This window comes from Anser brachyrhynchus (assembly GCF_964034855.1).
Source record: "Anser brachyrhynchus genome assembly, chromosome: 1".
NCBI lineage: Eukaryota > Metazoa > Chordata > Aves > Anseriformes > Anatidae > Anser > Anser brachyrhynchus.
In genome coordinates, this window is record NC_137694.1 from 55,601,456 (window position 1) to 55,627,382 (window position 25,927).

Below are 25,927 nucleotides of genomic sequence, written 5' to 3' on the forward strand. Positions count from 1 at the left end.
CTGTCCAGCGTGGTGCTACTGGAGCTAGGCATGAGCAGAGGAAGAGCTCAGAGGGGCTGCGGTGTCCCCACTGGCATGTGCTGCCACAGCATTTCACTCTCGGGTCATCAGAAGGAGCTTCTCCGTGTCACCCCACGCCTGTCCTCAATGCAGCAGTGGCTCAGTCTCTGGACTTCTCCTGTTGGAGTTGTACCGGGGTGGCTGCTTGTCCTACTTGGAGAGAGGTGTCACTGCTGGCGAGGGAGCCTCTCTGATTCTCGCTCAGGGGAAGGCTGGCTGGATGCCGAGAGCATGTTGAAGGATGCTGGAATGCCAATGCCCAGTGAGAGTCTGTTGGTCTGAAGGTATTCTCCACAGGAAGACTGGCTGCCCATGCACCTTGCAAAGTGATTTCAGCCCTCGGCCAGCCCAGGACTTTTGTGATTCCTTATGCTCTGAATCCCTTCCAGCAAGAGACAGCGGTGAGCTGTAATGTAAGCTCTGCCCTTCCCTGCCACACCTGCAGGGTAGCATGTTTGGGGGCACTCCAATCTGGCATCAGGGTGGCTGGAGACATATTTAGCATCCAGAAACACCGGAGGGATGTTTGACTTGAATGAGGGCATCTCTCAAATTACTCGTGAACCTGCCATTCACAGCCAGCCCAGTGAAAACCAGGAGCTGCAGCTGCATGATACAGGGCAGCAAAGCCAGTGCAGGACAGCAGAGGAGCCAAGGTGACCCTGAGGGGATGGGGACCTTCTCAGGGGCATCCCATACAGCCGTGAATTTCTCCTGGCCTCATACAGGACCTGCTGCCCTCCCCTGTAGCCATGCCCCGCACACAGAGCCAGTGCTCCCAGCCTGCTCCCTACAGCAGCTCCCTCCCACATACATGTGCACGGTGCCATCCCCTGCAGGGATTCACATCAGGACACACATCCAGAACTTGCGCTTCCCTCCCTTTTCCTGCAGCGTTTCTGCCATGTACTCGCTCACACAACAATGCTCGTCCCCCGTGATCCACGCACACCCACGCGCGCCCCGCGCTCCCAGCCCGCTCCTCGCGGCGCTTTACGCACAGCCAGCACTCCCACCCCCTTCTCGCCGGTGCCTGCTTCATGCAAACACACGCACATGCACAGACCCTCCCGAGCAGCGCTTTGCCTGGTTCCCCATGGCAATTCCTCCCCCCAGCAGCCAGCACTCACTCTCGGCTTCATAAAGCGATTAGCCCACGTACACACCCAGCCTGCACACCCACCTGAGCACCTACAGCGACTCCTCCACATGCAGCCCCCATCCGCCTCGCACCCCGCAGCCGACAATGCCACCGTCTCACGCAGTGACTCACACACAGGCACACGGATGCACTAGCACATGCACACACACACACACACATACGGCCTGTCTTGCTCCCCGTGACAGATCCGCACGGACAGAAACACGGAGCCCACGCTCCCTGCCCATTGCCAGCAGGAATTATTCCTACGCCCTTCCACCGCCTGGTGTCTGGGCTCGTTGAATGGCACCAAGGGGAGTGATGTTTCCCATGTCCCCTCTCCCCTGGAGCGAGAGCAGTAGAGGGTGGCTTCATTGCTGCTAATATTTTTATGGAATTTATAATCTCCTGATGTCCTCTTATTGCTTGGAGAAGGCTGTTCCCCGAGCCTAACCCCATGCATGTGCTTGCACGGGTTGCTGCTGTAGGCTGTCTGGGTGGCACTGGCTTGATGCAAATCCCCCTTAATCTTCAATAATCATATTAATATAAAAGGTAACCATCTCCCTTTGGAAAACAAAGGTGGCTCTCTGGCCTGCCAGGCAGGAAGCAATGGCATATGAAAGACCTTTCTGCCAGTGTTTATCGCTCTAAAATAAGATTTACGCTTCTAAAGCTCTCTCTTTTCTTTCATGCTTCTGAGCTGCTTCATTTTCCTCCCCTGAGCTTTCCTATTCTCTCTTTCTTGCTGCCTAACAAATTAGGCATCTAATCGCCGCTGGGAGGGCGCGATGGGAGCGCAGGGAGGTCTCTCTCCAGCATCGTGCTGATGTGTTCATGGTTAGCTTTTAAGCTGTTTGGCCTAGCAAAGATTTGGGATTGGTGGCTTCGGTTTGCTTGAGCCTGGTTGCATGCGTATGGTGGACGTAGCTTTGGGTTGCCCAAACTCTTCCTGTGCCCCAAACTGGCCAAAGGACGGGAGGGATGAGCAGCATGTCCTTGGCAGTCCTCTGCCCTTCCTTCATGCAGCCTAGATGGTGTGTGGTTTTGTGGGCTTCCTTCCCTCAGTGTCTTGCTGGGCTCCCAGTGCTTTGGGCTTCCTCATATCATGGGGACAGCTGGAGTCTGGGAGCTTCCTCCGACTCACGGCAGGGACAACCCGGCTTTCGGAGGGATTATTTTTCTCCCAGCAGGGACTGCGGGTTTGTATGGTGAGATGAACCAGCCTGGAGTGGAACCACAAGATTTCTCTTGCAGCAGCACTCTGCTAAAAGTCGCAGAGATTCTAGCACTGAGTGACCACCATTCAGCAGGACCCATTGATACAAGTCCAGACCCTGTAAGAGGTGATGGCTTTGCTCAGTGATGTGAAAATGCCTTTTAATGCACAAGTTTCCATTGTGGCTCAGTAGCCTTTTTTTTTTTTTCTTTTTGTGCTTTTGCCTAAATCTGCTCATCTGTCCTCTAGACTTTTTGAACCTATAGGGCCAATTTCAAACAAATGTGATGGTGGTATGGATCTCAGAGAAGCTGAGAACTCATGTGTTTTGTGAAAATAGTGGGATAAAATAGATAAGAGGGAAAGTCTCTCTTCTTTTCTCTTCATAGGCCAGGTTGGATAGGGCTTTGAGCAACCTGATCTAGTGGAAGGTGTCCCTGCCCATGGCAGCAGGGCTGGAGCTAAATGATCTTTAAGGTCCCTTCCAACCCAAACCATTCTATGATTCTATGATTTTATAAAGTGAGAAAGAAACCTTCACAGAGCCCCACTAAAAAAAGAAAAAATAGGAGTGCTGTGTGAGCTCAACCCTTGGTGGACATCAGAAAAGCTACAGTGGAAGATGTTTTTTCTCTCCCTCTCCCTCTCTCTCACAAATGTCTTCCATTTGGATTTATCACAAATCCACAGGCCGTCAGGCTTCCCGCTCCCACTTCTCTTAGTTCCAACCTTCTCGGGGCTTCTGGGGTGCCTCCAGGCAAAGCCACAGCTTTGTTGCCAGGTAATTTGATGGTAACTCCTGCAATAAATGGGATCATCCCTTCTACTGCTTTTGCTAGAGCCAGGGGCAAAAGCAAGGACCACCTCTGGCCATGCTGATGGGAGGACAGAAATTTGAAGCAGCTGCAGTGACGCCAGCAGGGCAGCAGGTATTACAGGAATTATCTGGCAGCCGTGGAGAATTCCTTCAAGTGAAGCAACAAACCCCAAGCACACTGGGAAAGGCGGCTTCCCTTTTCTGGAAAGCGGTTAGAGAAATCTCAGAAGGGCTCTGAAGCCAACACAGGAGAGCATTTTAAAGGCGGCATTTGCACCCCGAGGCCTCCCGGCAGCAGGCAGCATGCTGAGCTGGGAGGGCTGATTCCCAGCTTCAGCACAAAGTGGAGGAAAGCAGCAGGAGCCTTGGCCTGGTTTCGGGGTGTCCCCAGGGGAGCCAAGAGTGTTTGGCAGGTTTTTAATGCATGCATTTCTAATGTGAGGCTCTTAGCACCGTTTAAGCAATGGTAGAATTAAGTGCTGGCTTTTTCAGTGCACTGGGCCCCAGGAGGACAAGGTTGGCAAGGTCAGGATTGCAGGCCCAAACTGCTGCTGTGTGTGGCTTTTCTGGTTGCCTTTTCACACCGTGCCCCCTTGACCTCATATCCTAGACCCCATACCCTCATATCCTCATATCCTCCCTCAGTCATGGCCTATCCAACCCCTGCACCCCTCCCCGGCCCCCAAGTTGTCCTCATTCCCCACACCATCCCTGTTCACAGTTTCAGTGTTTGTATTTGAACCTATCCTCGTCCCCGGCTATCTAACTAGTGTCTGTACTCCCATGTCACTCCCTGTGCCACCTGGATACCTGAGAATTGCAGGGGCAGGGACTGCAGGCCCCAGGCTGAGCTGAAATGGGGTCCTGGCCCACGGGAGCCACCAGGGAGGCCCCAGTTTGGGTTGGTATCAGGGCCCTTAAAATCTGTGCAATAGCGGGGAGACAGGAGCTGCTGGGGGAATGGTAAGGGCTTGCATGTTTCTTGTATGACACTCTCCATTGGGGCCTAAAAGGATTGCAGAATCTGACTTAAGGAACATTTTGGCCCTTTCTTTGGCCTGCAGCAGAGGCAAGGTTGCAGAGGTGGGAGGTGGATGGGAAGCAGGACTTCTCTGCATGGTCCCTACGTTTTTGGCACATAGCAAGGATAAACACCACTTTCATTTCCTTCCACCCCCGAACCCAGCGACCTCTTTCCTTTCCAGGCTTCTAGAACATTTCTCCTTCCAAGCCTTCTCTGTGCTACCTGATCAGGATGGGGATGTGTCTCAGAGATTGCTGGGGCTGCTGCAGAGGATTGTGGTCATGGCCTCAGTGTTGCTCCCTGTGCACCACAAGCAAGCCACGGCAGGCAATAACAACTTTAGTACAGCATTTAGAACAGCCTGTGCTGCCAGATGGAGTCAAAGCAAATGGACTGGGACCTTTCTGTATGTAGCTGGATATTGGTTTGGGGGGGTTGGAGAGGATAAAGCCAAAGGGTAATGCTCAGAGAAGGATGCTAGCAAGAGAAACCCAGGCTAAATTTTTCACTACTTGCTCAGGGGTTGCCCCTGGCCTCTCCTGGGGTGGACATACTTTGGGTACCGATGTGCCAAAAGAACGGTAGTATCTGCTGCTCATTTATTCTGCAGAGAAGACTGGGCAAGGTGGAGGAATATTATAGGAAGGCAAAGGGGCAAAGATGGTTGGGGAAAAGGTGGGACAAGGGAGGGGACTAACCCTGAGGGATGGCAGAGCTCTGTGGGTGCCAGCCTGTGGAGAGCCAGCTGTGCCTCCTGTCTGATGCATCTGTGGAGGCAGTGTCAGGAAATTGTTTCTCATTGGATTATAAGGCTGAGAAACAAAGCAACAGACTAAAAACCTCTGCCTTCTGCTTCAGTGATGGCTGATGCAAAGCTGAACACGAGGCAGCAGCTGGAGGCCGTCATATGACAATCACAACCGGCCTGAGTTTGGTGGCCTCAGACGACAAGCCGTGGGGAACAGAGACTTTATCTTTTCCATTGGTCTAGCTCTTCTTCCCCTCCCCTTCTCTGTCTTGGCTTTCCTTTTTAGATTATTGAATATTTAAGTGTTTCTCTGTGACACTATCTCTGATCCCTTAATCCAGCTGGCCTGGTAATTCCACAGACCCAAATCAGCTCAGATTTCTCCACAGACATAAGCCTTGTTCCTCAAGGGTTCACTCACTCCTCCTCCATTTATCTTCCTTCATTTTACTTCTGCCCTTTGTGTCTCTATGCTAGAAATTGGTTCAGCTTTTGTGGCAAAAGCTTCAGCAGTATCTTTAGTGAGCAGCCTCCCCTCCCCCAAAAAAAGGCGCTAGAGGGGATCTTTATTCTTCACAACTAAGAATCCCTTTTTTTTTTTTTTAATAAAATTATTTTCTATGAAAGTTAAAACAAAAAAGTCCAGTGCCCACATATTTTCTTTGCTGTATGAAATGATTTTCTCCACGCTGCTTGAGGGCGCTTCTGCCAGGTTCCTGTCTCAGCACACTGGGAGAAGGGTTGAAGCCATGGCCAGAGGGAAGGGTGCTCCAAGCTGCCCTTCCCAGTCAGGACCAGGAGCTTGCCCAGATCCCAGAGATGCATTAAGGCAAATGTCACTTTGGTGGGGTAGGTGGGCGACGTCCTTCAGCTCGGTACTGCTGGGATTGCTGGGTGGGAGAACTGGGGGCTGGTATTTGATACGCTGCCTACATCCTGCTCCCCTGCATGCTCCAACCAGGCTGGCTCACCTCAACAGCCTTGTCCCTGCACCAAGAGGCAGGAAAAATGTTTAGAGCACAAGTGGTTACACGTGGCTTGAATTATTTATCCCTCTTGCATCAAGGAGGGGAGGAAACAAATTAAAAAGTGCTTTGCTTTGTTTTTAATTTTGTTGGGGGGGGGGTGGAGGCACGTTTGCATTTTCATTGCTTCATGCATTCTGTGTACATGGTTTTCAGGCAGCTGAAAATCCTTGGCTTTGGCTGTGTTTGGGGCTTGCCTTTGTTTACACTAGCAGTTTTGAGCTGAGCGCAACAGCAGCCATTTGTTTCCCAGCCTCTCTTCCCTTCCCCTCCTGCCCCCACTCCGCTGCCTTCTCCCGTGTCCCTGGCTGTGATTACATTGCATAACGGAGCTCAGGTACACTTCTGCGTACCCCCAGTAGAAAATTATATGTCGTGAGGGTTCCCTTCTCAAAGGCTTATCAGCAAGGCAGCTGGTCCCACTCCTCCTTTGCCTGCACCCCCCCCCCCCCCAGTGCTGTCTCTTCTCCATCTCCCTCTTCTCATGAAACCTCATCATCTACACTCTTATCGCAAAGATCCCCCAACTGATGCCTCTTCTTGTCTCCCGTGTGCTTTCTTTTCCAGATTCCAGTGACAGATGGATCTCTCTCATGTGCGCTTGCTCTTTCCCTCTCTGTATTTTTGTTTTCGACATGTTTGATCTGAAGCTCTGAAGCTTCTCAGAGGGAACCCAGGAGAGAAGGAAGAGGAGGAGGAGGAGGAACTCAGGGAGCGTGAGCGACAGAGGAGGCAGCCCTGCCTTATTCTCCAAATCACACCGTGGAGGGGCAGGGGAAGACTAGAGGGGGGAGGGCTTGGGTTTGTTTTGGGGTGGGTTTGGTGTGGGTGGGGGGTGGGTGGGTGGGAGGACAGTGGAAGAAATGGGACAGTCGCTCATGAGCATCAAAGAAGATTCTCTGTCCTCAGTCTGAATTTCTGTTTAGAAAAGAAGCACAAAGTGTTCCCTTCCAGACCACTCATCCTTGGTGGCAGCTTTTGGGTGTGCTGGAAGCAAACTGCATGTATCCTCCCTGCTCCGTGCTCCTGGCTTGACCCAGAGGGCAAGAAGAAATGATGGCATTGACACCCAATAGGACTGGGGTGCTCATGCACTTCTGTTGCTAAACCCCTATTTACTACCCCCCTTTCTCTTTCCTCTGCCCCTAATTTTCCTTTTGCTGTGGTCCTGGAATTTGTATTTTTTGTTGCTTTTTTTTTCTTTTTTTCTTTTTTTTTTTGGCCTGATGAGGGCACCACTGCAGACCATGATGTGCCTGGGGTTGTGGGCAGCTGCCTTGCTCTGCTTGTTTTCCCCCGGCACTGTGCGAGCTGACTGCTGGCTGATCGAGGGGGACAAAGGTTATGTGTGGCTGGCCATCTGCAGCCAGAACCAGCCCCCATACGAGACCATCCCCCAGCACATCAACAGCACGGTGCATGACTTGCGTCTGAACGAGAATAAGCTCAAAGTGGTGCTGTACTCCTCCCTCAACCGCTTCGGCAACCTGACCGACCTGAACCTGACCAAGAACGAGATCTCCTATATTGAGGATGGGGCTTTCATGGGCCAGACAAACCTCCAGGTCTTGCAGCTGGGCTACAACAAACTCACAAATTTGACAGAGGGCATGTTGAGGGGCATGGCCCGGCTCCAGTTCCTATTCGTGCAGCACAACCTGATAGAGTTGGTCACCCCTACTGCCTTCTCTGAGTGCCCCAGCCTGATTAGCATCGACCTGTCGTCGAATCGTCTCAGCCGCCTGGAAGGCAACACTTTCACCAGCTTGAGCAATCTGATGGTGTGTGAGCTGGCGGGCAACCCCTTCAACTGTGACTGTAGCCTCTACAGCTTTCTTAACTGGCTGGCTCTCTTCAACAACGTCACCAAGAACTATGACCGGCTCCAGTGTGAGACGCCGCGGGAGTTTGCCGGGTACCCGCTCCTGGTACCTCGGCCTCACCACAACCGCAATGCCATCACCATCTTCCAGTCCATGTGCAGAGGTGGCACCATCCCCTCCCTCTCCAGGGTTAACCCCACCCCTTATACCCCCGACTCCCAGCGAGACTTGGATGAGGGCTCAGCCATCAGCCCCGGGGACTTCCTCTCCGTCAAGCCTCCAGCCTCCTCCACCACCGACTCCTCCTTCAGTCCCAGCATCAAGCTCCACGATGTCACCATCACCTCAGCCATCCTGATGGTAACCATCCCCATGCCCTACAGTAAGATGTATGTGCTGGTCCAATACAACAACAGCTACGTTTCTGACATTGCGACACTGAAGAGCAAGAAGGAATACGTCACTGTCAACAAGTTGAAGGCCCACACAGATTACACTTTCTGTGTGGCCTCCATCCGCAACAACAGGCGCTACAACCACACTTGCCTGACCTTTGCAACCAGGAGCAAAGGCAGGGAGGACCCCATTTCCAGTACTTCCACCACCACACACTATATCATGACCACCCTGGGTTGCCTCTTTGGGATGGTCATTGTCCTGGGGGTGGTGTACTACTGCCTGCGGAAGCGGAGGATGCAGGAAGAGAAACAGAAGTCCCTCAATGTCAAAAAGACCATCCTGGAAATGCGTTATGGGTCAGATATTGATACCAGTACCATGGTCCATCCTTCCCAGAAACTGGGTGAGCCACCAGTGATCCCTGTCTCACGGATGTCCTCCATCCCTTCCATGATTGGGGAGAAGTTGCCCCCACCAAAGTCAATGGAGGCTGGTATGGAGACCCCCAAAGTCACCACTAAAGGCAACTACATTGAGGTGCGGACTGGTGGTGGGGATGGTCTGGAACGGACCCAGCGGGATGAGGACCTGAGGGAGCTTGACAATGGGCAAGGCTCAGCTGCTGAGATCTCTACTATTGCCAAGGAGGTAGACAAGGTCAACCAGATCATCAACAACTGTATTGATGCCCTCAAGCTGGACACGGCCTCTTTCCTGGGTGGTGGGACTGGCGTAGACTCAGACATGGCCTTTGAGTGCCAGTCCATACCTGCCAGTTCCTCGGGTGGGCTAGAGCGGCCCAGCTTTCTTTCCCCACCCTACAAGGAAAGCTCCCACCACCCTTTGCAGCGCCAGCTCAGTGCTGATGCTGCCGTGGCCAGAAAGACCTGCAGCGTCTCCTCCAGTGGCTCCATCAAGAGCGCCAAGGTCTTCAGCCTGGATGTGCCTGACCACCCACCACTGAGCAAGTCTGACTCCAAATACATTGAGAAGGGCAGCCCACTCAACAGCCCTTTGGATCGTCTTCCCTTGGTGTCCCCGGGCGCCATCCACCACTTGGAGGTCAAGCCTTCGTACCACTGCAGTGAGCACCGACACTCCTTCCCGGCCCTGTACTACGAGGAAAGTGCTGACACCTTGAGCCAGCGCGTGTCGTTCCTCAAGCCACTCTCCCGCTCCAAGCGAGACTCCACGTATTCCCAGCTCTCCCCCAGACACTACTTCTCGGGTTACTCCTCCAGCCCTGAGTACTCATCGGAGAGCACCCACAAGATCTGGGAGCGATTCCGGCCTTACAAGAAGCACCACAGGGAGGAGGTTTACATGGCGGCTGGGCATGCCCTGCGGAAGAAAGTTCAGTTTGCCAAGGACGAGGATCTGCATGACATCCTGGATTACTGGAAAGGAGTCTCTGCTCAGCAGAAGCTGTGACTCTCCCCTATTCTTTCCAAGGAAACAATACAAAACAAGACCCCCCCCCCCCAACAACCAGAAAAAAAAATGCCACTTGACTGTGAAAAAATAAACCAACAACAAAATACTCCCGACAAATACAAAACTGACAGAATTGTTTCTTAAAGTTTACAACAACAGAAAAACTCTCACACACACAGACACACACACATATGCCGAATTGTCTCTACTGTGTTACGGGGACCATTGTTCTGCCTGCAGATGGTTGGGAAGAGAGTCCTGCTCTGACACTGTGGTAACAACACTGGAGTGCGGGTGGGTGGCACTGGGAGGGGGTGGCAGTGGTGGCAGGGGATGGGCAGGGACGAACACTCACCGGGCATGGAACTCAGCTGTGAACTATTGCTCTTTCTGTTCCTCTTGCTGCTTGAGAGATGATTTTTCATTTTAGTGGGAGGGGAGAACTTCGGTTTAGAGAGCTTCTCTGCCCACTTCTTACACCTACTTTTCCAAATTTTCTGTCACCTTAGTTCCCCCCCCCCCCCATCCTTTGGCAGTCAAGGCTTTTCTCTCTCTTCTGTCCCCTTCCAAGTTAGGTGGGATTTGTTGGAAGAAGTTCTCTCACTCCTTTTCCTTTTCCTCTTCCCTACCCATCTCCCTAGGCTTGCACTTTTTGTCTAGATATTTCAGGAACCTCCATCATCCTCAGAGGAAGGAGAGTGTGATGGACAGGAGGTAGACTTGCCATACAACAGGCTCTGTGACCTTGTTGCTCTCCCCTCTCCCCTTCTCCCACCATGCTATTGTTGTTGAACATCAGTGATCCTGGAGTGATAGGCCTGCTTAGAGCCAGTTATCTGCCAGTCACTGAGGGGGTATGTCTGTGCTCTTTTGCACATCAAGTCAGGTCCTCAAGGAAATGTAGATGAGGAGTCATGAAGGTCCAGTCTTTCAGAGGTGCAAAGGGTTCCCATGTCTTCATGGGTGTCAGTCATAGGTCATGGGTCCTACCATTTCCCACCACGCACACCCATGCTGAGGCTGACCTGAGGAGTAGGTTTGGTACACTGTTTTACCTCCCTTACTATGAGGAAGGGACCTGGAAAGGAGCTAAGCAGAACAACTTGTATGTGAAGCTTCTGCAGTTCTTCCCAGCTGACTTGCATCATGTTGGGAGAAGGGTAGAAGAACATCAGACATCCTCCTTGCTTTCCTCAGGAGAGTTGAGTGCAAAAATAGGGTTTCTATTGCTTAGAAAGCACTGGGTTCATAGAAAAGACACCGAGAGGCTTCCACTTGCATAGGCCATGGATACTTTGGCATGAATAGGAGATAGCGTAGGGTGAAGGCAAAAGCACAGGAAATAAAAGGGATGTGAGAGTGGGCCTGGGAGCAGCACAGGAGGGTTGGTTCCAAGAGAAGCTCCCTTTGTGTGTGCAGCCATATGGTGTGCTGGGATAGAGGATGCTAGCCTCTGGATAGCAGTGTTCTTCTGAATACTTAAGAGGCCCTTAATACTTAAGAGTCAGAACAAACTTACCACCTCCTAAATCCTCCACCTCCTCACAGTTAGCTGTGACAGACTTTTCTTAGGGACTCTTTAACATCTTGTCAAAAAAAACCACAAGTTTTCCTTGCTAGGTCCCAGCCTCTCTCCCTTGGATAGAAGAGCTGCCACAGTGTTGGGAATGAGCATATTGCCCTCTCCACTTCATCCTGTTTCTGAGCAGCCCAACAAAGCACAATCGTGGCACCCTCTCTCCCAGAGTTTCCTTGTCAGGCAGGGGTGGCTGCCTGCTGAGTGCATCTTTAGTGCATTTTTTATGCAGCACTGTGGGCTTCCTCTCCATGAGCTGCACACCCCAATCGCTCTTGGCTATCGTTCACACCTACCAGGATGAGAGTGAGGGCCTGTGTTGTGTTGGCCTTTCCCAAGTGGCTATTTCCTTTCTGAGGTGCTCCTCTGGAGCGCCAATGTGTTTGGGGGCCCTGGGAAAAGGACGAGTGTGAAGTACCTTCTCTGGGAGTTGTTTATGTGCTGCCTGCACATTATCAGTCAGGTAATAGTGTTGCCAGCTCTGACAGCTGGTTTCAGCGCTGGAGGTAACATAGCTTCATCTTCTAAAAGTGAGGAGAAGCAGTAGGCAGAGCCTGGTGTGCAAAAATCAGAGTGATACACCTCAAGGTCTAAGCTTGTGAAGATCCTTAGCATCCCTTCCTTGTAGGGATGCTGAGAGTAACAATCCTAAGCCAGCTCTGGATCCCATAGCCGCAGCCTCCTTCACTGTCAGCCACATTCCCCACAGCCAGAGCATCATCTTGCTTTGAGTCCAGAGGTATCTGTGGTACTGACTCCACCCTGTAAGAGTCAGTGCAACGCAGCAGAAGGGGTGTGTGTGTGCAGAATGATGAAGGACATCGCTGCTGCTGGGTTTTCCTCCATGTTGGGGCAATGCAGCAAAGCAAGGCGGGCAAATGCTGTGAGAGGTGCTTAGGCACAGCAGAGACCTCTCCAGCTGCCATGTGGAACAGGCCCAGTGGTCTTCCAGAGTGGCGGCTGTCCGAACTGGAAAGACTAATGGCTGGGGCACAGAATTGGATGGGAAAAGGAGGATGTCAGGCACAGGGGGATGGAGTCCTGTTCCGCTCCCCACCTCTTCCCTCCCTGTGCTTCTCCTCTGCTTTATGGTCTTGTAATGAGTTCTGCTCATATAGGTTTTTGGGGGAAGCCTTAACCTGTAATGGTTTCTGCTCCCTCTGCTCATCACCCCAGCAAGGCAGAGTGGTCAGGAATACAAGTGTCATCAAGCCCTTCTTTTGCCTGTGGTAGGGTAAGGCTGGGTGCGGGGGATAAGCCATTTCTCTCCCCATTGTAGCCCCCCACTCCAAACCAGTGGGTGAAGTTTGCACAAGATGGACTGTTCTGTGGGAGGAAGAGGGCAAGGAAGGGGAACAGTGTCCCACCTTCCTTCCTCCTCCCTTCTTCCTTGTCCTGCTCCTTCCCCAGGGATGAGGGCTCACGAAGTGATGCCAGCCCTGTTGGAGGAAAGCAGATTTAACGTTATATTTGCATGATGATTTTACTGTATTTTTCTGAGCAAACACCTGTTGTATATGTGCCAGTTTGTTGGAATTTAACCTCCTCCCCAAAGTCTCACCCATCCTTGTCCCTGTTTTCCGTGCTCCTTTCCTTCATCCCCGATGTGATTTTATGAGAGACTCCTACCAGTTTGGGAGGGAACACAACCGCAAGAGATCCCAACCTAATCAGCCTCATAAAAAACTCCCCCTCCTCTTTTCAGTGCCCCTTCCCCTTGCCCTGTATGTGGTCTCTTAGCTGCTTTTCAGGGTTGCGTGTATGAAGGGGGATGTGTTATATACCAAAGGCCTGTTCTTTCTAGTGGTCATCATTTCTCCTAATTATTTAGAAAAAGGAGTGAGGTCCATGGAGACAGATCTCATAAGAGAAATGGGCATCCATCTGCCCTGGTTTCACCTTCCCCAGATCTTCAAGCAAGGCCATTCTTGGGGGAGCAAGGACTACCTCACCTGAAGAGAAACCTCTGTCACAGTAAAAGCTTGATTTGGAGCCTGGTGCAGTTGCTGGAAGACCTCCCACCACCTTCCTCTCATTGGTTGCAGGAGGCTCTGGGTTAGGTCTGTCCTACTCCTCCTCTCCTGCGGGTGGCCCTGGCAGAGGGCAGGGCCTGATGACAACTCTAAGACCTCCATGGTGGGAAAAGGCCCAAAGAGAAGCCTGAAGTTTCTAAGCCCTCTATGGCAGGCTCACCCCTGCCTTCTCCCAAGGCAAAGTGAATCCATGGGGCAGAACCAGGATCAGCCCCCTTCACATTTTATTACTGGGTTGGTGACTCCCAAAAGGGAAAATCAAGGGTTTAGTTTGCCTCACTGAGAAGAGCGGAGGGTGAGGAATGAGAAGGGATGCTGACCTGCCCTTTCCCCCAAGAACAGGCCCAGGGGAGCTGTGCTAGATTCCCACACCCATAATAATGAACGTGAGACCCTAGGTGTGCTGTTCCTGTGGTGCAGAGCCCTTCCCCACCCCTGCGGGTGCTGCCCCAGCTCCTGCTCCAGTGCCACGTTCCCCTCGCCCGCTCCCCACTCTTCCGTGCTGAATAAATCCCTCCTGAGGCAGGTGTGAAATATTCATGACTGACAAATGAAGATTTATGTCAGGCTGAGGAGGCTTCTGTGTGTTTGCAATGCTAATCAGCCTGCCTTCCTGGAGGAGGCTCTGCCAGGAAGGCTTGGGGGAAGGAGGGGGAGATGCAGGAGGGAAAAAGGAGCCAAGGAAGAGAAAGAAGGGGCAGAGACAGCAGGGATGAGGAGGGTCTGCTGTACTGAAGGGACCAAGGGATGGGGAGGGCGCTAGGAGGAAACAGGGAGAGGGAGGGGACAGAGAAGAGGGTTAGGATGGAAGGAACAGGGGAAGAGATGGACGCACAGGAAAGAATAAGAAAGAAAGGACCAGTGAGAGGAAGGACTGAATGCATAGGGGGAGAGGAGGTGGGGAGTAAGTCAATGCCTGAAGAGAAAAGCTGGACAGACTTCATGATGAGCTGTGGCCCCTCTCTGTAGGGCAGAGCTCAGCGCTACAGGTCGGGCAGCTGCCACACGGGCAGGAGCTGGAGCCACGGCCCCGAAAGCACATTTGCCATGCTTGTTGCTGACTGGAGAGCTCGGCTGCGTCTGGAAGCACACACGGCCTCCGGGAACCTGGAGAACTCCCCTCTTCCACAGCCACCACCTCCTTCAGCACAAGCTGCACTCATGGAGCCACGTCCTCCTGCAGGAGCCAGCCTGCTGCTGATGTCCCACCGCCTGAGCCGGAGGGAGCATCTTCGGGGTGACTCAGTGTGGGACAGACACTGAGCGCCACCCTCCACCGGGCTGCCGGGGTCTCTCGTAGGGCTGGAGGAGCCTGCCCCACCTCAGCTGCCTCTCCCCTACCCTGGATCAGGCAGGTGTTTGGGTTTTTTTCCCCAAAGAAGGGGCAGGGGGGGGGTCTGTTGCCTCCCCCATACACACACACGCACCCTGTCCCTCCAGTCACTTTGCTCTTGTGCTGTGAGGGGCTTTCTTGATCTGCCTCCCCATTTCTTCCCCTGCCTCGTGCTGTGGGAAGCTCTCCCTATACCTCTCCCCATGCAGCTCTGCCATGGCAGCTCTAACCCACCCCGTTCAACCCTTCTCCTCTTTCCCCCTCTCACGGGTCCCCTTTCGTCCACCCCATCCTCACGCGTTTGGCTTGGCCTTCGCCTCCCCGTTACCACCACCGCCACTGTGAGGCCTTGCTCTTCGGTGGTCTGCTCCCACCGCCTGCTCTCCCCCTGTCCCTGGGGGGAAGGAGGAGCCGGCTGGGTCAGGCAAGGTCCACCGGGGCTGGTACGGCTGGTCCATCCACAAGCACAGCACCTGGGGCGAGGGGGTGGGAAGGGGTGGGCAGCTGCGGGGGCAAAGAGCCAAGGGGGGGGCTCCCCTTGAATGTAAAGAAGGGCCTCGGAGGCAGCTGCTGGGACTGGCTCCTTGTGGCCTCTTTGGTGTTCCTCTTTCCGCGACAACCCTGTGACCCCCCCCGGTTGTGTATGGACACATTTGAGTTGGAGTTATGTTCTTTTCTCTGTTCTTTTATTTTTTTCTTTGCTTCTTTTGGATTTCTCTTTCTTTCTCTTCCTTTTCTTTCTCTCTCTCTTTTCTTTTTCTTCTTTCTTTTCCTGTTTTAAAACTGAATGGCACGAAATCGTTTTTCCTCAACTCGGAGATTCCTGTATGGAGAAAATCAATTTCTATATTTGCAATAAATTTCTTATTTAAAAAAAAGCAACAAAAAATCCAAAAAAAAAAACAAACAAAAAATATGAAAAGCTGCTTCTGAGTCCGTTTGTCCCAGCCTTGTCTTGCACAGGAAGTGGGATGGGATGGGAGGGAACGGGGTAAGGGGGAAACTGAGAAAGCTGGGTGAGGGTGTGGGAGAAGGATTCTGGACATCTGCTCCCCACTAATACACTTTTCTCTGCACTTGAAAGTTGCCTTATTGTGGAGCACCGTTTGGATGCATCCTCAGTTTTGCTGAGTCCTCAGTTCTCTCATGATGCTGGTCCTCTACTGCTCAGCACCCAGTTCACATCCCATCCCAGGCATGCATACACCACTGCCTGGGTGTAGGACAGAGCTTCCTCACCCATCAACAACACCACAAATCCTCAGCTGGTGGTAAGAGGCATCCTCTGCCAAGCTCCAGAGCTGTCCAGAGAAACTCACTCCAAGCCAGGTGATTTGGCCATGGGTAGTGACTAAGCAATCTGTAACCTAATCCACCAGCAGATATCCTGATCTCAGCTCTTCCTAAGCATCAATATTTCAAGGCAAGAATGCAGCTAGCAAATCTGTGTGTATTGGTGCATTTATACACATAATTAGGCCAATTTGTTCATGGTGACATAGCAGCTATTCTCTTAAATGTCTTCTCTCTTCTCCAGCTCCTGATTTTTTCTCATTTCTAGTCTCTCCAAGAGTGGTAGTGCTGTCTGGCTCAGAGATTTATGTCTTTTGCCCTTGCATGTCCAGCTTCGATCAAACAGGTCTAACAGTGGCTTTTGAGCTTCCTTCCTGGAGGCAGCTGCTAGGACTAGCTGTTCACAGCCTCTGTTCCTGGAGTAGAAAAGGGCAGAAATAAGCAGTCGGGGGTGGGGAGGTGAATGTGAATATGGACACAACAGTGACTTTCAGCTCCTGGATATATATGCCGCAGAAGCTGGCAACTCTTATTAATGCTTGAATTGATTTTAGAGCAGCCTTGGGGGCAGCTGCCTACTACAGGCAGATGCTTTACAGTCTAATGTGTTCTTCCTTGGTCCTGGGAAGGATGACTGAGTGTAGGAAGGAATGGTTCTGGGCTCTGCGTCTCTAGGGGATGGACAATAATGCATAACAAAGAGGAGCTCTGCTGGGGTTAATCAGAATTTCAAGTGCTTGGTGGAAAGTTGGATCTTTGGGTCAAAGAGGAATTCCTGACACCTGCATCTCTGCAGTGGAGGGATATGGGCCGTCAGAAACAGGGAATCTCAAACCTTGAGAGGAATTAATACACAACTTTTAAACTGGTGTAATCTAATCAGTACAGTGCCCCCATGCTGTTTGTTTTGTTGCTAAATTCAATTTTGTCTCCACAGTCCCTGCATTTCGTCTGGGTGCTCTGCCACAGGGATGAGAAAGGACAAGATGTATTTGCAGCTGCTGTGTGGGGGGAGCAGAAAGCTTTGGGAAGGAAAGACTGTCAGGGCTGGAGAAGTCACGAATGTCCTGCAGCCAGGCAGAGATTGTTACATCTCTGTGTTGGGGGGGCACATTGAAGGACAGTAGTCAGCCCTCTGGGTCAAAAGGAAAGAGTTAAGCAGTACTGGTATTTAAGTAGCCTTTGGCTGACTCCAGAGACCCTGGGATTCCTCTGCTCTCCACAGGGCTGTGTGAGTCTGTGTGCCTCTGGGAAAGGGACGAGGTGTCAGCAGCTTCTGAGAGTCTGCGTTGTTCTCCCAAGTGCCTCTGAATACGACTGTGTCCAACTGATGCAGTCCCTGCAGCAAACCACGGTGACCTCTGCCTCCTGAATCCGCTTGGTGCACCACGGCAGCTGCATCAAGGGGTGGGAGAAAGGCCCAAGTGCTGTGTTGGGAGCAGTGAAGTGGCTGCAGGAGACTGTGATGGACAAAGTCAGCTGGGTGGCCAGTGTGAGCTCACTGAGAAGAACATTGCAGCTTCATAAACCCATGTTCTAGGCTGGCTGCAGACTCAGGAAAAACATACTGAGTTGTCTTGTGCTTGGTTCCTGCTGTCTCAGTTCTTTATCATCCCCATGAAGTTCAGTAACTTATCCAAGCAATCATTTGCTGCAGCACACGAAGGGCTAACTTAGCCACAGAAGCTTTTGCTGGAAATCATATCAAACAGCTGGGATCCCTTTGTGTACATGTGTGCGTACACATGTGCATATGTGTTGTGAAATGTATAGGCATGTGGGCAATATTGCCCTCTCCTGGACTGACTGTCTGGACTGGAAGAGCACCACTGGTGGTACTGCAGCCTGACAGATGAATTCTGTTTCCCTGCAAGGGTAACGTCCTCTGTGAGCCTTGATTTCCTATCCACATCCTGCAGGCTGTTATAGCCAGGTCAGGTTGGGGACTAACTGTTCTCTGGAGCTCCAGCACCTGGGCACCCTGAGCAATCATGGCTCCTCAGGGTCAGGTAAGGTCTAAGGGAGCATGATGAGGAACCTGCCCCCTCCAAACAATGTCATCTCCAGTGGAACCCGAAACCAACAGCTCTGAAGGGCAGTGAGGAAACAGATGAGGGTATGAGGGTCACGCTGCTGCTATTTGTCCCACTGCTGATGTATTGTCTCCTCAGAGGGAGGAGAGCATTGCAGTCTGGGGAACAGTCAGGCCCACATCTCTCCCCAGGTCTTGGGTGTGCTCTTAATTAACACACAAAGCCGTGGGTCTTGTAGAGCTGGAGGACAGAGTGAGATCTGTATAGAGCCCAAAGGGATTTTGGAGGGTAATTGCACAGGCCATGCCCACCCTTATCAGGGGAACAGAGGGTGTCACTGAACAACCTGTACATCTCCTTCCTCATCTGTGGAAGAAGCACAAAGAGAGAGAAAGCAAACATGAACAATATGAGTGAAAGATTTAGGAGTGAAGGGATAAGGAGGATGGAAGGAGCACTTGAATACCCAAGCTTCACGTACATATTTACAATGATGCTCCATTCCTTGGCTTCCCAAGTACAAAACAAGAGGCTGTGTCCTCCCTTCCCTCATCGAGCTCCCTGGGACAGGGTCTGTCTCTCACAACATGGTTGTATGATGCCTGTTATAGTAGAATTGCCAGACTAGTCAGGGACTGATAGCACACATCTTCAAAGGAGGAAGGAGCATCACTGAAAGTGAGTCCGAGGACCTGTGACTCTTGCTGAGCAAGGCAGAAGTAAGCAGGGGCCCAGCCAACATTACTGTGGAAAATGGATCAAAAGCCTCATCATTTTTTAAATAAGAAACACTTAAAAAAGAAAAGCATTCAGCTCCATCTCTCTGTATATGTCGCCAGAAAGGGCATCATTAAGAATTCATTGCAAATTCTGAACCCAATTTTCCGGCCCAGTGCCTTGTCCCGCTTGTCTTGCTCCAGCTCCAAAGACAGCGGAGGCACTGCCATAAGTACCGAGGGACAAATGGGAACTGAATAACAAGATGGAGCTTGGAGAAAGGACAGGGGGAACTGAGGACCTCTGGTGTGAAGTGGCTGAAGGAAGGAGAAGCACAGCTAGGCAGGAAGAATGAGGAAGAGCCAGGGTTGCCCACAGACCTGTGAGCAAACAGGCATGAGCCAGCCCCAGCTGCTGGCTGTCATCTGCTTGCACAGGCAGGGGGATTTCCTTAGACTTTATTTTTCCCTACTCAAATGGCTGGAGTTTATCCAGAGGTGGCTCTAAGGGTGTGACTGGGGATTCCTAACAGCTGGAAATGGCCCACGCGCTGTCCCGCCAAGGTCTTGAGCTGCAGGACAGGGATGCAGCTGCCCAACAAAAATGGCCAAGCCAAGCCAAGCTATGTCATAAGGTGAATTCATCAGGGCAAGGAGGTGCTAAGTCTAGCAGGTTAAAGCTATAAAGGCTGAAAAGGCTGTACATGTATTTGAAGGACTTCAGTTGAAGGAAAATGGCTGCTTATTCCCATACTATCTGGAGGAAAACAGGCTTCATGCAGGGCTTTGCTCAGATTGGGCACTGGTCCAGAAGATGCATGAGATCCCAGCTTCTCACCCCCTCCTCGTAAGGTGGGCAAAGATCTGTTGCCTCAGTTTCCCTGCAATACATTTTCTCTCTCTGTCATTGTAATCCACCAGGCTTCCTGCCTGTGACACCCATTTCTCCTTCTCTCTGCTTCTCAAGTGGCAGCCAGGGAGATAATTGGTATTTTTGACACTGTCTGTTGAGCACTTTGTGGCAGGAGCTGCCAGGATGAAGTGGTGAATTAGATAATTAGGGTTAATTAGAGGCTTTACAGGGCTTTGTTACCATACTCCATGAGAATGATGCAGTCCTTTCAGGGCCGTTACATGGAATGGTGCCATCGGGGCAGAGGGGAGAAGTGAGGAGCTGCCAAAGGCATTGGCGGTGGCAATAGGAAAAGGGCAGTCCTGCTTCTTAGTGGCATTGGAGGTGCTGTGGTGGAGCAAGCTGCTCAGAAAAGTGAGAAGCAAGGCTGGACACAGAGCACATATAAACAGAGGCCTGAGTGACCTTCACTAGGCCCTGAAATGCACCTGGTCACCCACTACTGCTGGTGGCAGCTGTGCTCTGTCACGCAGATCCCACTTCTGTAAGAAGAAGTCACGGGCCCTTCCTGACCCTCTGAGAAAATCAGTCTACCTGGGGCTGAAGGTATGGTGGAAAAGGACACCAGGCTGGTGGTGGAGTGTGACAGGGATTGTCATTGTTATCCCAGAGCTGTGCTGTCTGCACCTCTCCTTCTCTGCCACTGTTTCTCTCTGTGGATGGTGGAGACACTGCTCTCTCACCCCCACCCAGATCCCTGATGGAAAATGGGGCAATGCTTTCTTCAGCCCTGTTGTGCCAGCCTGGGAAGGAGGTTTAGATGACAGCTCTCCAACTTGCAACTGTTGGTATGCAGGGGACCTCTGAAGAGGTCACCTTTGCCAGCTCGACCTCTCTACACACCTGTACCCTCTCAGAGGAATATGCAATTGGTCTTGTTGCTAGCAGGCTTTGGAGTGATCAGTCCAGCATATTAGGGAGTCTTTCCACAGGAGAGTATAAATTTCAAGGTCACTACTTTGCTGCCGAAATTACCCCAGTTGTGACACTTCTAGTAATGGCCTTGATTGTACAGTAGGGGAGGCAGGGGCAGGCCACTTCTATCATGGTGGCATCCCATCGGAACCAGGAAGCTTCCCTGGAAAATACTTCCATGAGGGATTAGGTGCTTCTCCCTGCAGACAGTCCTATCAAGTGCCCAGGTCTCTCCTGTTTCCTTACTGAATTCTCTCAACTGTAACCAGCTTCTTCCATGCTTTGGTCCTAAAGACAACCTACTGCAGTGTCTGGGCAAGACCCACAGGCTGGAATTTCTTTACAAAGGGCACAACATGGAGGAAGTCCAACAGACTTGAGCAGAGGCATCACCTCAGAATTGACCGAAGCAGAGGAAATAATTCTTGCAAGCAGGGGTCAGACTCAGCACCTATAGTCTCTAGTGAAGGGCAGAGAAGAATTTGACTCCACACATAATAGCTCAGTTGGAGAGTAGCTTTGGGCAGAGAAAGAAAATCTCAATGACTCCCTCAGACTCTTGTGTTGCAGTGATCTATTAAACAAACAAACACATCTCTGCATAGAGCTTAATCCCATGTGATTCTGGTATTTTTAGCAGCTTGTTCATGGATAGGTTAACCAGGACTTTTTCTTGCTTCACTTGCAGGAGCCCTGAAGCCAGACTCCAAAGATTCCAGTGGTGACCACTAAGTACGATGGCATGAATGTAACCTAATGTACTGTTATAACAACTGAATTAGGCCAGCACAAAAGTATAACTAGTCCAGTATCTTGTCTTGCACAGAAAGAAGGAACTGAGGCTAAGGGTATTTGAATATTAGAATAGGGCAAAGATGTGGTTGCACTTTTTTAATAGGCTGCCCATTGAATTATATCCAAGTTAGAAAGATGTATTTGAAAGTGTAATGTCTTTATATCTTTCTTTCTTTTTCTCTTTCTTTCTTTCTTTCTTTCTTTCTTTCTTTCTTTCTTTCTGTCTTTCTGTCTTTCTGTCTTTCTGTCTTTGTCTCTTTGTCTGTCTTTCTTTCTTTCTTTCTTTCTTTCTTTCTTTCTTTCTTTCTTTCTTTCTCTCTCTCTCTTTCTCTCTTTCTTTCTTTCTCTCTCTTTCTCTCTCTCTCTTTCTTTCTCTCTTTCTCTCTTTCTCTCTTTCTCTCTTTCTCTCTTTCTCTCTCTCTTTCTCTCTCTCTTTCTTTCTCTTTCTCTTTCTCTCTCTTTCTCTCTTTCTCTCTTTCTTTCTCTCTCTCTCTTTCTCTCTCTCTTTCTCTTTCTTTCTCTCCTTCTCTCTCTCTCTCTTTCTCTCTTTTTCCTGTGAATTTATTCAATTGGCATTTTAACCAGATGTCTGGAAGTCTTTAAACTGATGATAACCAGAATCAGGGAAAATAAAACAGGGAAGGCTCATGCCCTGTTCATCAGAGACAGAACGCTGCGACAAATATACCTTCATGCTGATCCAATACATTCATTTTTCTACATTTCTACACATCTTGTTCAACATCTGGCAGCCTTGTATCAAGGTCTATCCAGCAAGGCTGCTGCAGCAGTCTGAAATGCTAGATAACTCTTAGCCTGATGCTAAGATCATCTGACAGACCTGATGGAAAAACAGCTGCATCTGAAGCTTCCCAGCATTGCAGCAGTGAGACTCATGGTTTCAGAACAGGGCTTCTGCAGCTGCTGTTGACAGTTCTCCCAGGACACAGCAAGTGCTTGAATAAAACTCTGGCCTTGCAACTACTTGGCATGGACTGAAAGGGCAAGTGGGATGCTCTGATAGAAAACAAACAAACAAACAAAAAACTTAAATGTACATGGCAGCAATCAAATGAATGGGAAAGAGAGCTGCATGTAGCTTGGGCTTCTTGTCAATAAAGCCATATAAGTCAGGACAGTCCTGGAGACCTTGGGCACCAGAGGATTCACGATTACCGTCACCAGAACCTTGCCAGGTGTTGTGACCGAGGCCAGGTATGCCAGATCGTATGAGAGAGGGAGAGCCACGGCACTGGGGCAGGGGAATTCTCCTAGCAGCAACATTTGCCTTGTGATGTCAGTGACTGCTGACAATGAAAGACACTGGTGTATGTGGGTGGAGTGGAAAGATAAGGAAATCAGGATTTTTTTTGTGTGTGAAAATAGATCAACAAGAAGAAGATGAAACGCATGTCCATGACCTAAAGCCCTTTCTGAACCAAGATTGGTCTTAAGCCAGGAAAGTTCCTGTGGAATTGATCCTGGGAGATGAAGATCTATGATAGATGTGCTAACGACTTTGTTTGCAGTCAGCTTCTCATCCTTTCTTGAGCATATGGTAGGTGTGCTCTGTACTACTTGCCTATGGGACACAGTGCTGAATATCTCTGGGTAAGCCTCCAGGTGTATTCTCCATGGCTGTCCAAAACCTTAAAACTGACAAAAATATACAAAAGTATATGTGGTAAAAGGAATACTTGTGAAAATGTGGGCTGAATGTGGAATGTGCTTTGGTGATATAGGACATGGAAAAGGCTGAGATACTGAACGCCTTTTTCATCTCAGTCTTTGCAAGCAAGACTGGCCTTCAGAAATGCCAGACCCTGGAGACCAAGGGGACAATATGGAGCAAGGAAGACGTAACTCAAGTGTAAGAGGATCAGGTTAGAGAATATTTAAGCAAACTGAACGCTGAGAAGTCCATGGGCCCTGACGGGATGCACACAGGAGAGCAAAAGGAGCTGGCTGATGTCTTTTTGAGGTCACTCCTGATAACCTTTAAACAATCACAGTGACTGGGAGAAGTGCTTGGGGACTGGAAGAAAGCAAACATTACTCCTATCCTCAAGAAGGGCAAAAAGGAGGACCCAGGGAACTACAGGTCAATCAGCCTGCCTTCAGTCCCTGGGAAGGTGATGGAGCAGATAATCCTGGGAAGCATTTTCAGGCACATGAGGGACAAGAAGTGCCACTAAGATGAAGGGACTGAAGCACCTTTCCTGTGAGGAGAGGCTGAGAGAGCTGGGACTGTTCAACCTGGAGAAGAGAAGCTCGAGGGGGATCTCATCAGTGTGTATAAGTTGAAGGATGCTACCCAAGAGGATGGAGCCAGGCTCTTCTCGGTGGTGCCCAGTGCCAGGACAAGGGGCAATGTGTGCAAACCAGAACGTAGGAGGTTCTGTCACTTAGAACAGCTCTACCGTTAAAATGTAAATTCTTATTTTCACAGAGACCTGGCTGTAGAAACGATAACATACCCTATGCTGACTGGTGAGCTGGAAGGAAAAGGAACCAGAAGACTAAGGAATTGTTTTGATGATCCATTTGCGTATGGGTACCCATTGTGATAATCCACACCTGGAGTAAGGAGGAAGAGGGTTATTTCTTCTACCAGGTAGCTGAACTGCAGTTTGACACTTGGTTTTCAGAGCTGTTCTTTGCTACATGTACTTTGTTTTCACATTAGGTTAACCTGGCATTCAGGCTGAAGCATGTGAACCTGGCACGTGCTGTGAGCATCGCTTTCTGATACAGCCAAACAGACCTGGCTCTAAAGCAAAACCCTCATGCACCTGCAAATGAAGGCATGTCTGGTGAATCCTAGGAACTGAGACGTGTTTCTTGCTAAGCCATAAGAGTTCGTGTTGCTCCTTGAGGGGAGGGAACTGAGCCCTAAACAAAGGAAGTAGTAGTAATACATCAAAACAAATGGTACAGACTAGCAGGGAGTGAGATACTGTGAACAGAGGGAATAAGACACAGCCTTGTTCCTTCAAACTCCCACCAATGCCAGAAAGAAGACGAGGCAGTAGAAATAGAGGTGCATGCAGGCATGGGTGTGAGGGAGAGAGACAGCGTGTGTGAGACACTGTGAAGGAGCAGGTTCCTATACAATGTGTGAGAGACATATATCCTATATCTTTTGTGTTTGTGTTAGAGGTGTGTGCTTGAGAGACTGACTGTGTGAGAGAGCCCAAGACAGCTACAGCATGCATGTGAGAGGGAGCATGAGAGGCAGACAGAAGGAGGGAGGTGAGCTGGAGTGCTGCTTTCAGGATCCTCCTCTGCACGGCCAAATGGCCAGCACAGCACAGCCAGGTCCTGCAGCTGGCCAGGCCCAGCCTTGTTTCACCACAAACTCCTGGTGTTTGGGAGATGGGAGCATCATGTTCCTTTCCAGCACGTGCTGGGCTGGAGCACATCATCTGTCCTGCTCCTGTTGCCTCTGCAGAGATGATTGCCTGCCGTCCATTTGGGCCTGTTCTTTTCCCCAGTCAAATTGCACTACTTATAAGGATGAGGTTAGGAATTATTGCACGTGGTATTCAGGGTGTTGAGGGCCAGTCTTTCAGTGCTAAGCCCAGAAATCTGTCCCACCTAAGTTTGCTTTTTACAGTGGCTAGCAGAAACGTGATCCTTACATTGTCTTTTGCATGAGGCATCCCAGACCCTATGGGAGCAGAGCAGGCAGAAATCAGAGGAGAGGGGGGGAGATGAAAGGATTGCTCCTCAAGCCTCTGAGCATAACAGCTGTTTGCCTTGGACCACCCACCGATGTGGAGGGAGAAAACCTTTTTGGGGAGAAGCTGGAGACAAATGGCAGGCATTTGATGCAGCCTGTGGAGTGAGTTAGTGGTGTGTTGGCAGCTGTGTTCACCTTCCCAGCGCAGTGCTTCCCCAGTGTGTATGATGCAAAGACAGAAGTTCTCAGGGACTCAGAGGTGATAGAGAGAGGGAAGATGATGGACAGAGGTCACACTCAGGTCATGGCTCTGGTCCCTCTTTCTCTGCCAGTGCTGACAGCTCATGGAGGTTTAAGGATTCAAGTCTGGTGCTCAGGGACTCATTCATTTTGGCCAGGGCTCAGCAACAGATCCCTCCCAAACCCTGCAAGGGCAAGGGAAACTAAAGCGTGGTGACAAAACAATGGTTTCTGCAGTGCTCATGCACTGTGAAATGCAGCTCAGCTCACTGCCAGCTGGAGGAACAGCAGCACGAGCCAGGTGGTGGGAACAACCCTCCACATTTGAATGGTTGTCCTCAGAAGAGAAGAAAAACTGAAGGAAAGGCATCCCAGCAAGGCTCTGTAGATGGCAGACAGCACCTTTGCTGCAAGCCGCAGGGAGATGGAGGGTGAGATTCTGGCTCCCAGGTCCATTTTTAGTGCCCTGCGTTATCTGAAACATTTGCTCAGGGTTGGCAAATGCCACGCAAGACCTGTGGGAGATATTCTGAAGGAGAAACCGAAGCCAGGTAGGTGACCTTGCACCGAACACCAGTTTTGGGGCCTCTGACTCACTCCTTGACTGACATCATTTCTGCTAACCCTTTAAACCAGGGCCAGCATCAGCACTGCAGATTTGCAGAGGCACCATGTGACATCATCCCAAAAAGCTCTTCAGAGCCTGGC

At 50.7% G+C, this 25,927-nt stretch overlaps 1 protein-coding gene and 1 long non-coding RNA gene across 2 annotated transcripts in view; both read left to right on the plus strand.

The window, feature by feature from the left end:
* The window catches only part of LOC308188132, a 42,896-nt gene extending 36,066 nt beyond the window's left edge, over nt 1-6,830 (plus strand). The window contains exon 3 of the long non-coding RNA XR_013945176.1: nt 6,602-6,830. This is a non-coding gene — a long non-coding RNA (uncharacterized lncRNA). The remainder of the gene's footprint in view (nt 1-6,601) is intronic.
* A 46-nt stretch (nt 6,831-6,876) lies between these two features.
* Nucleotides 6,877-15,528, plus strand: ELFN2 (extracellular leucine rich repeat and fibronectin type III domain containing 2). The gene has a single exon (XM_080557867.1). It carries the CDS (start codon nt 7,261-7,263, stop codon nt 9,685-9,687), a length of 2,427 nt encoding a protein of 808 aa, XP_080413993.1. The 5' UTR covers nt 6,877-7,260; the 3' UTR covers nt 9,688-15,528.
* The last annotated feature ends 10,399 nt before the right edge of the window (nt 15,529-25,927 follow it).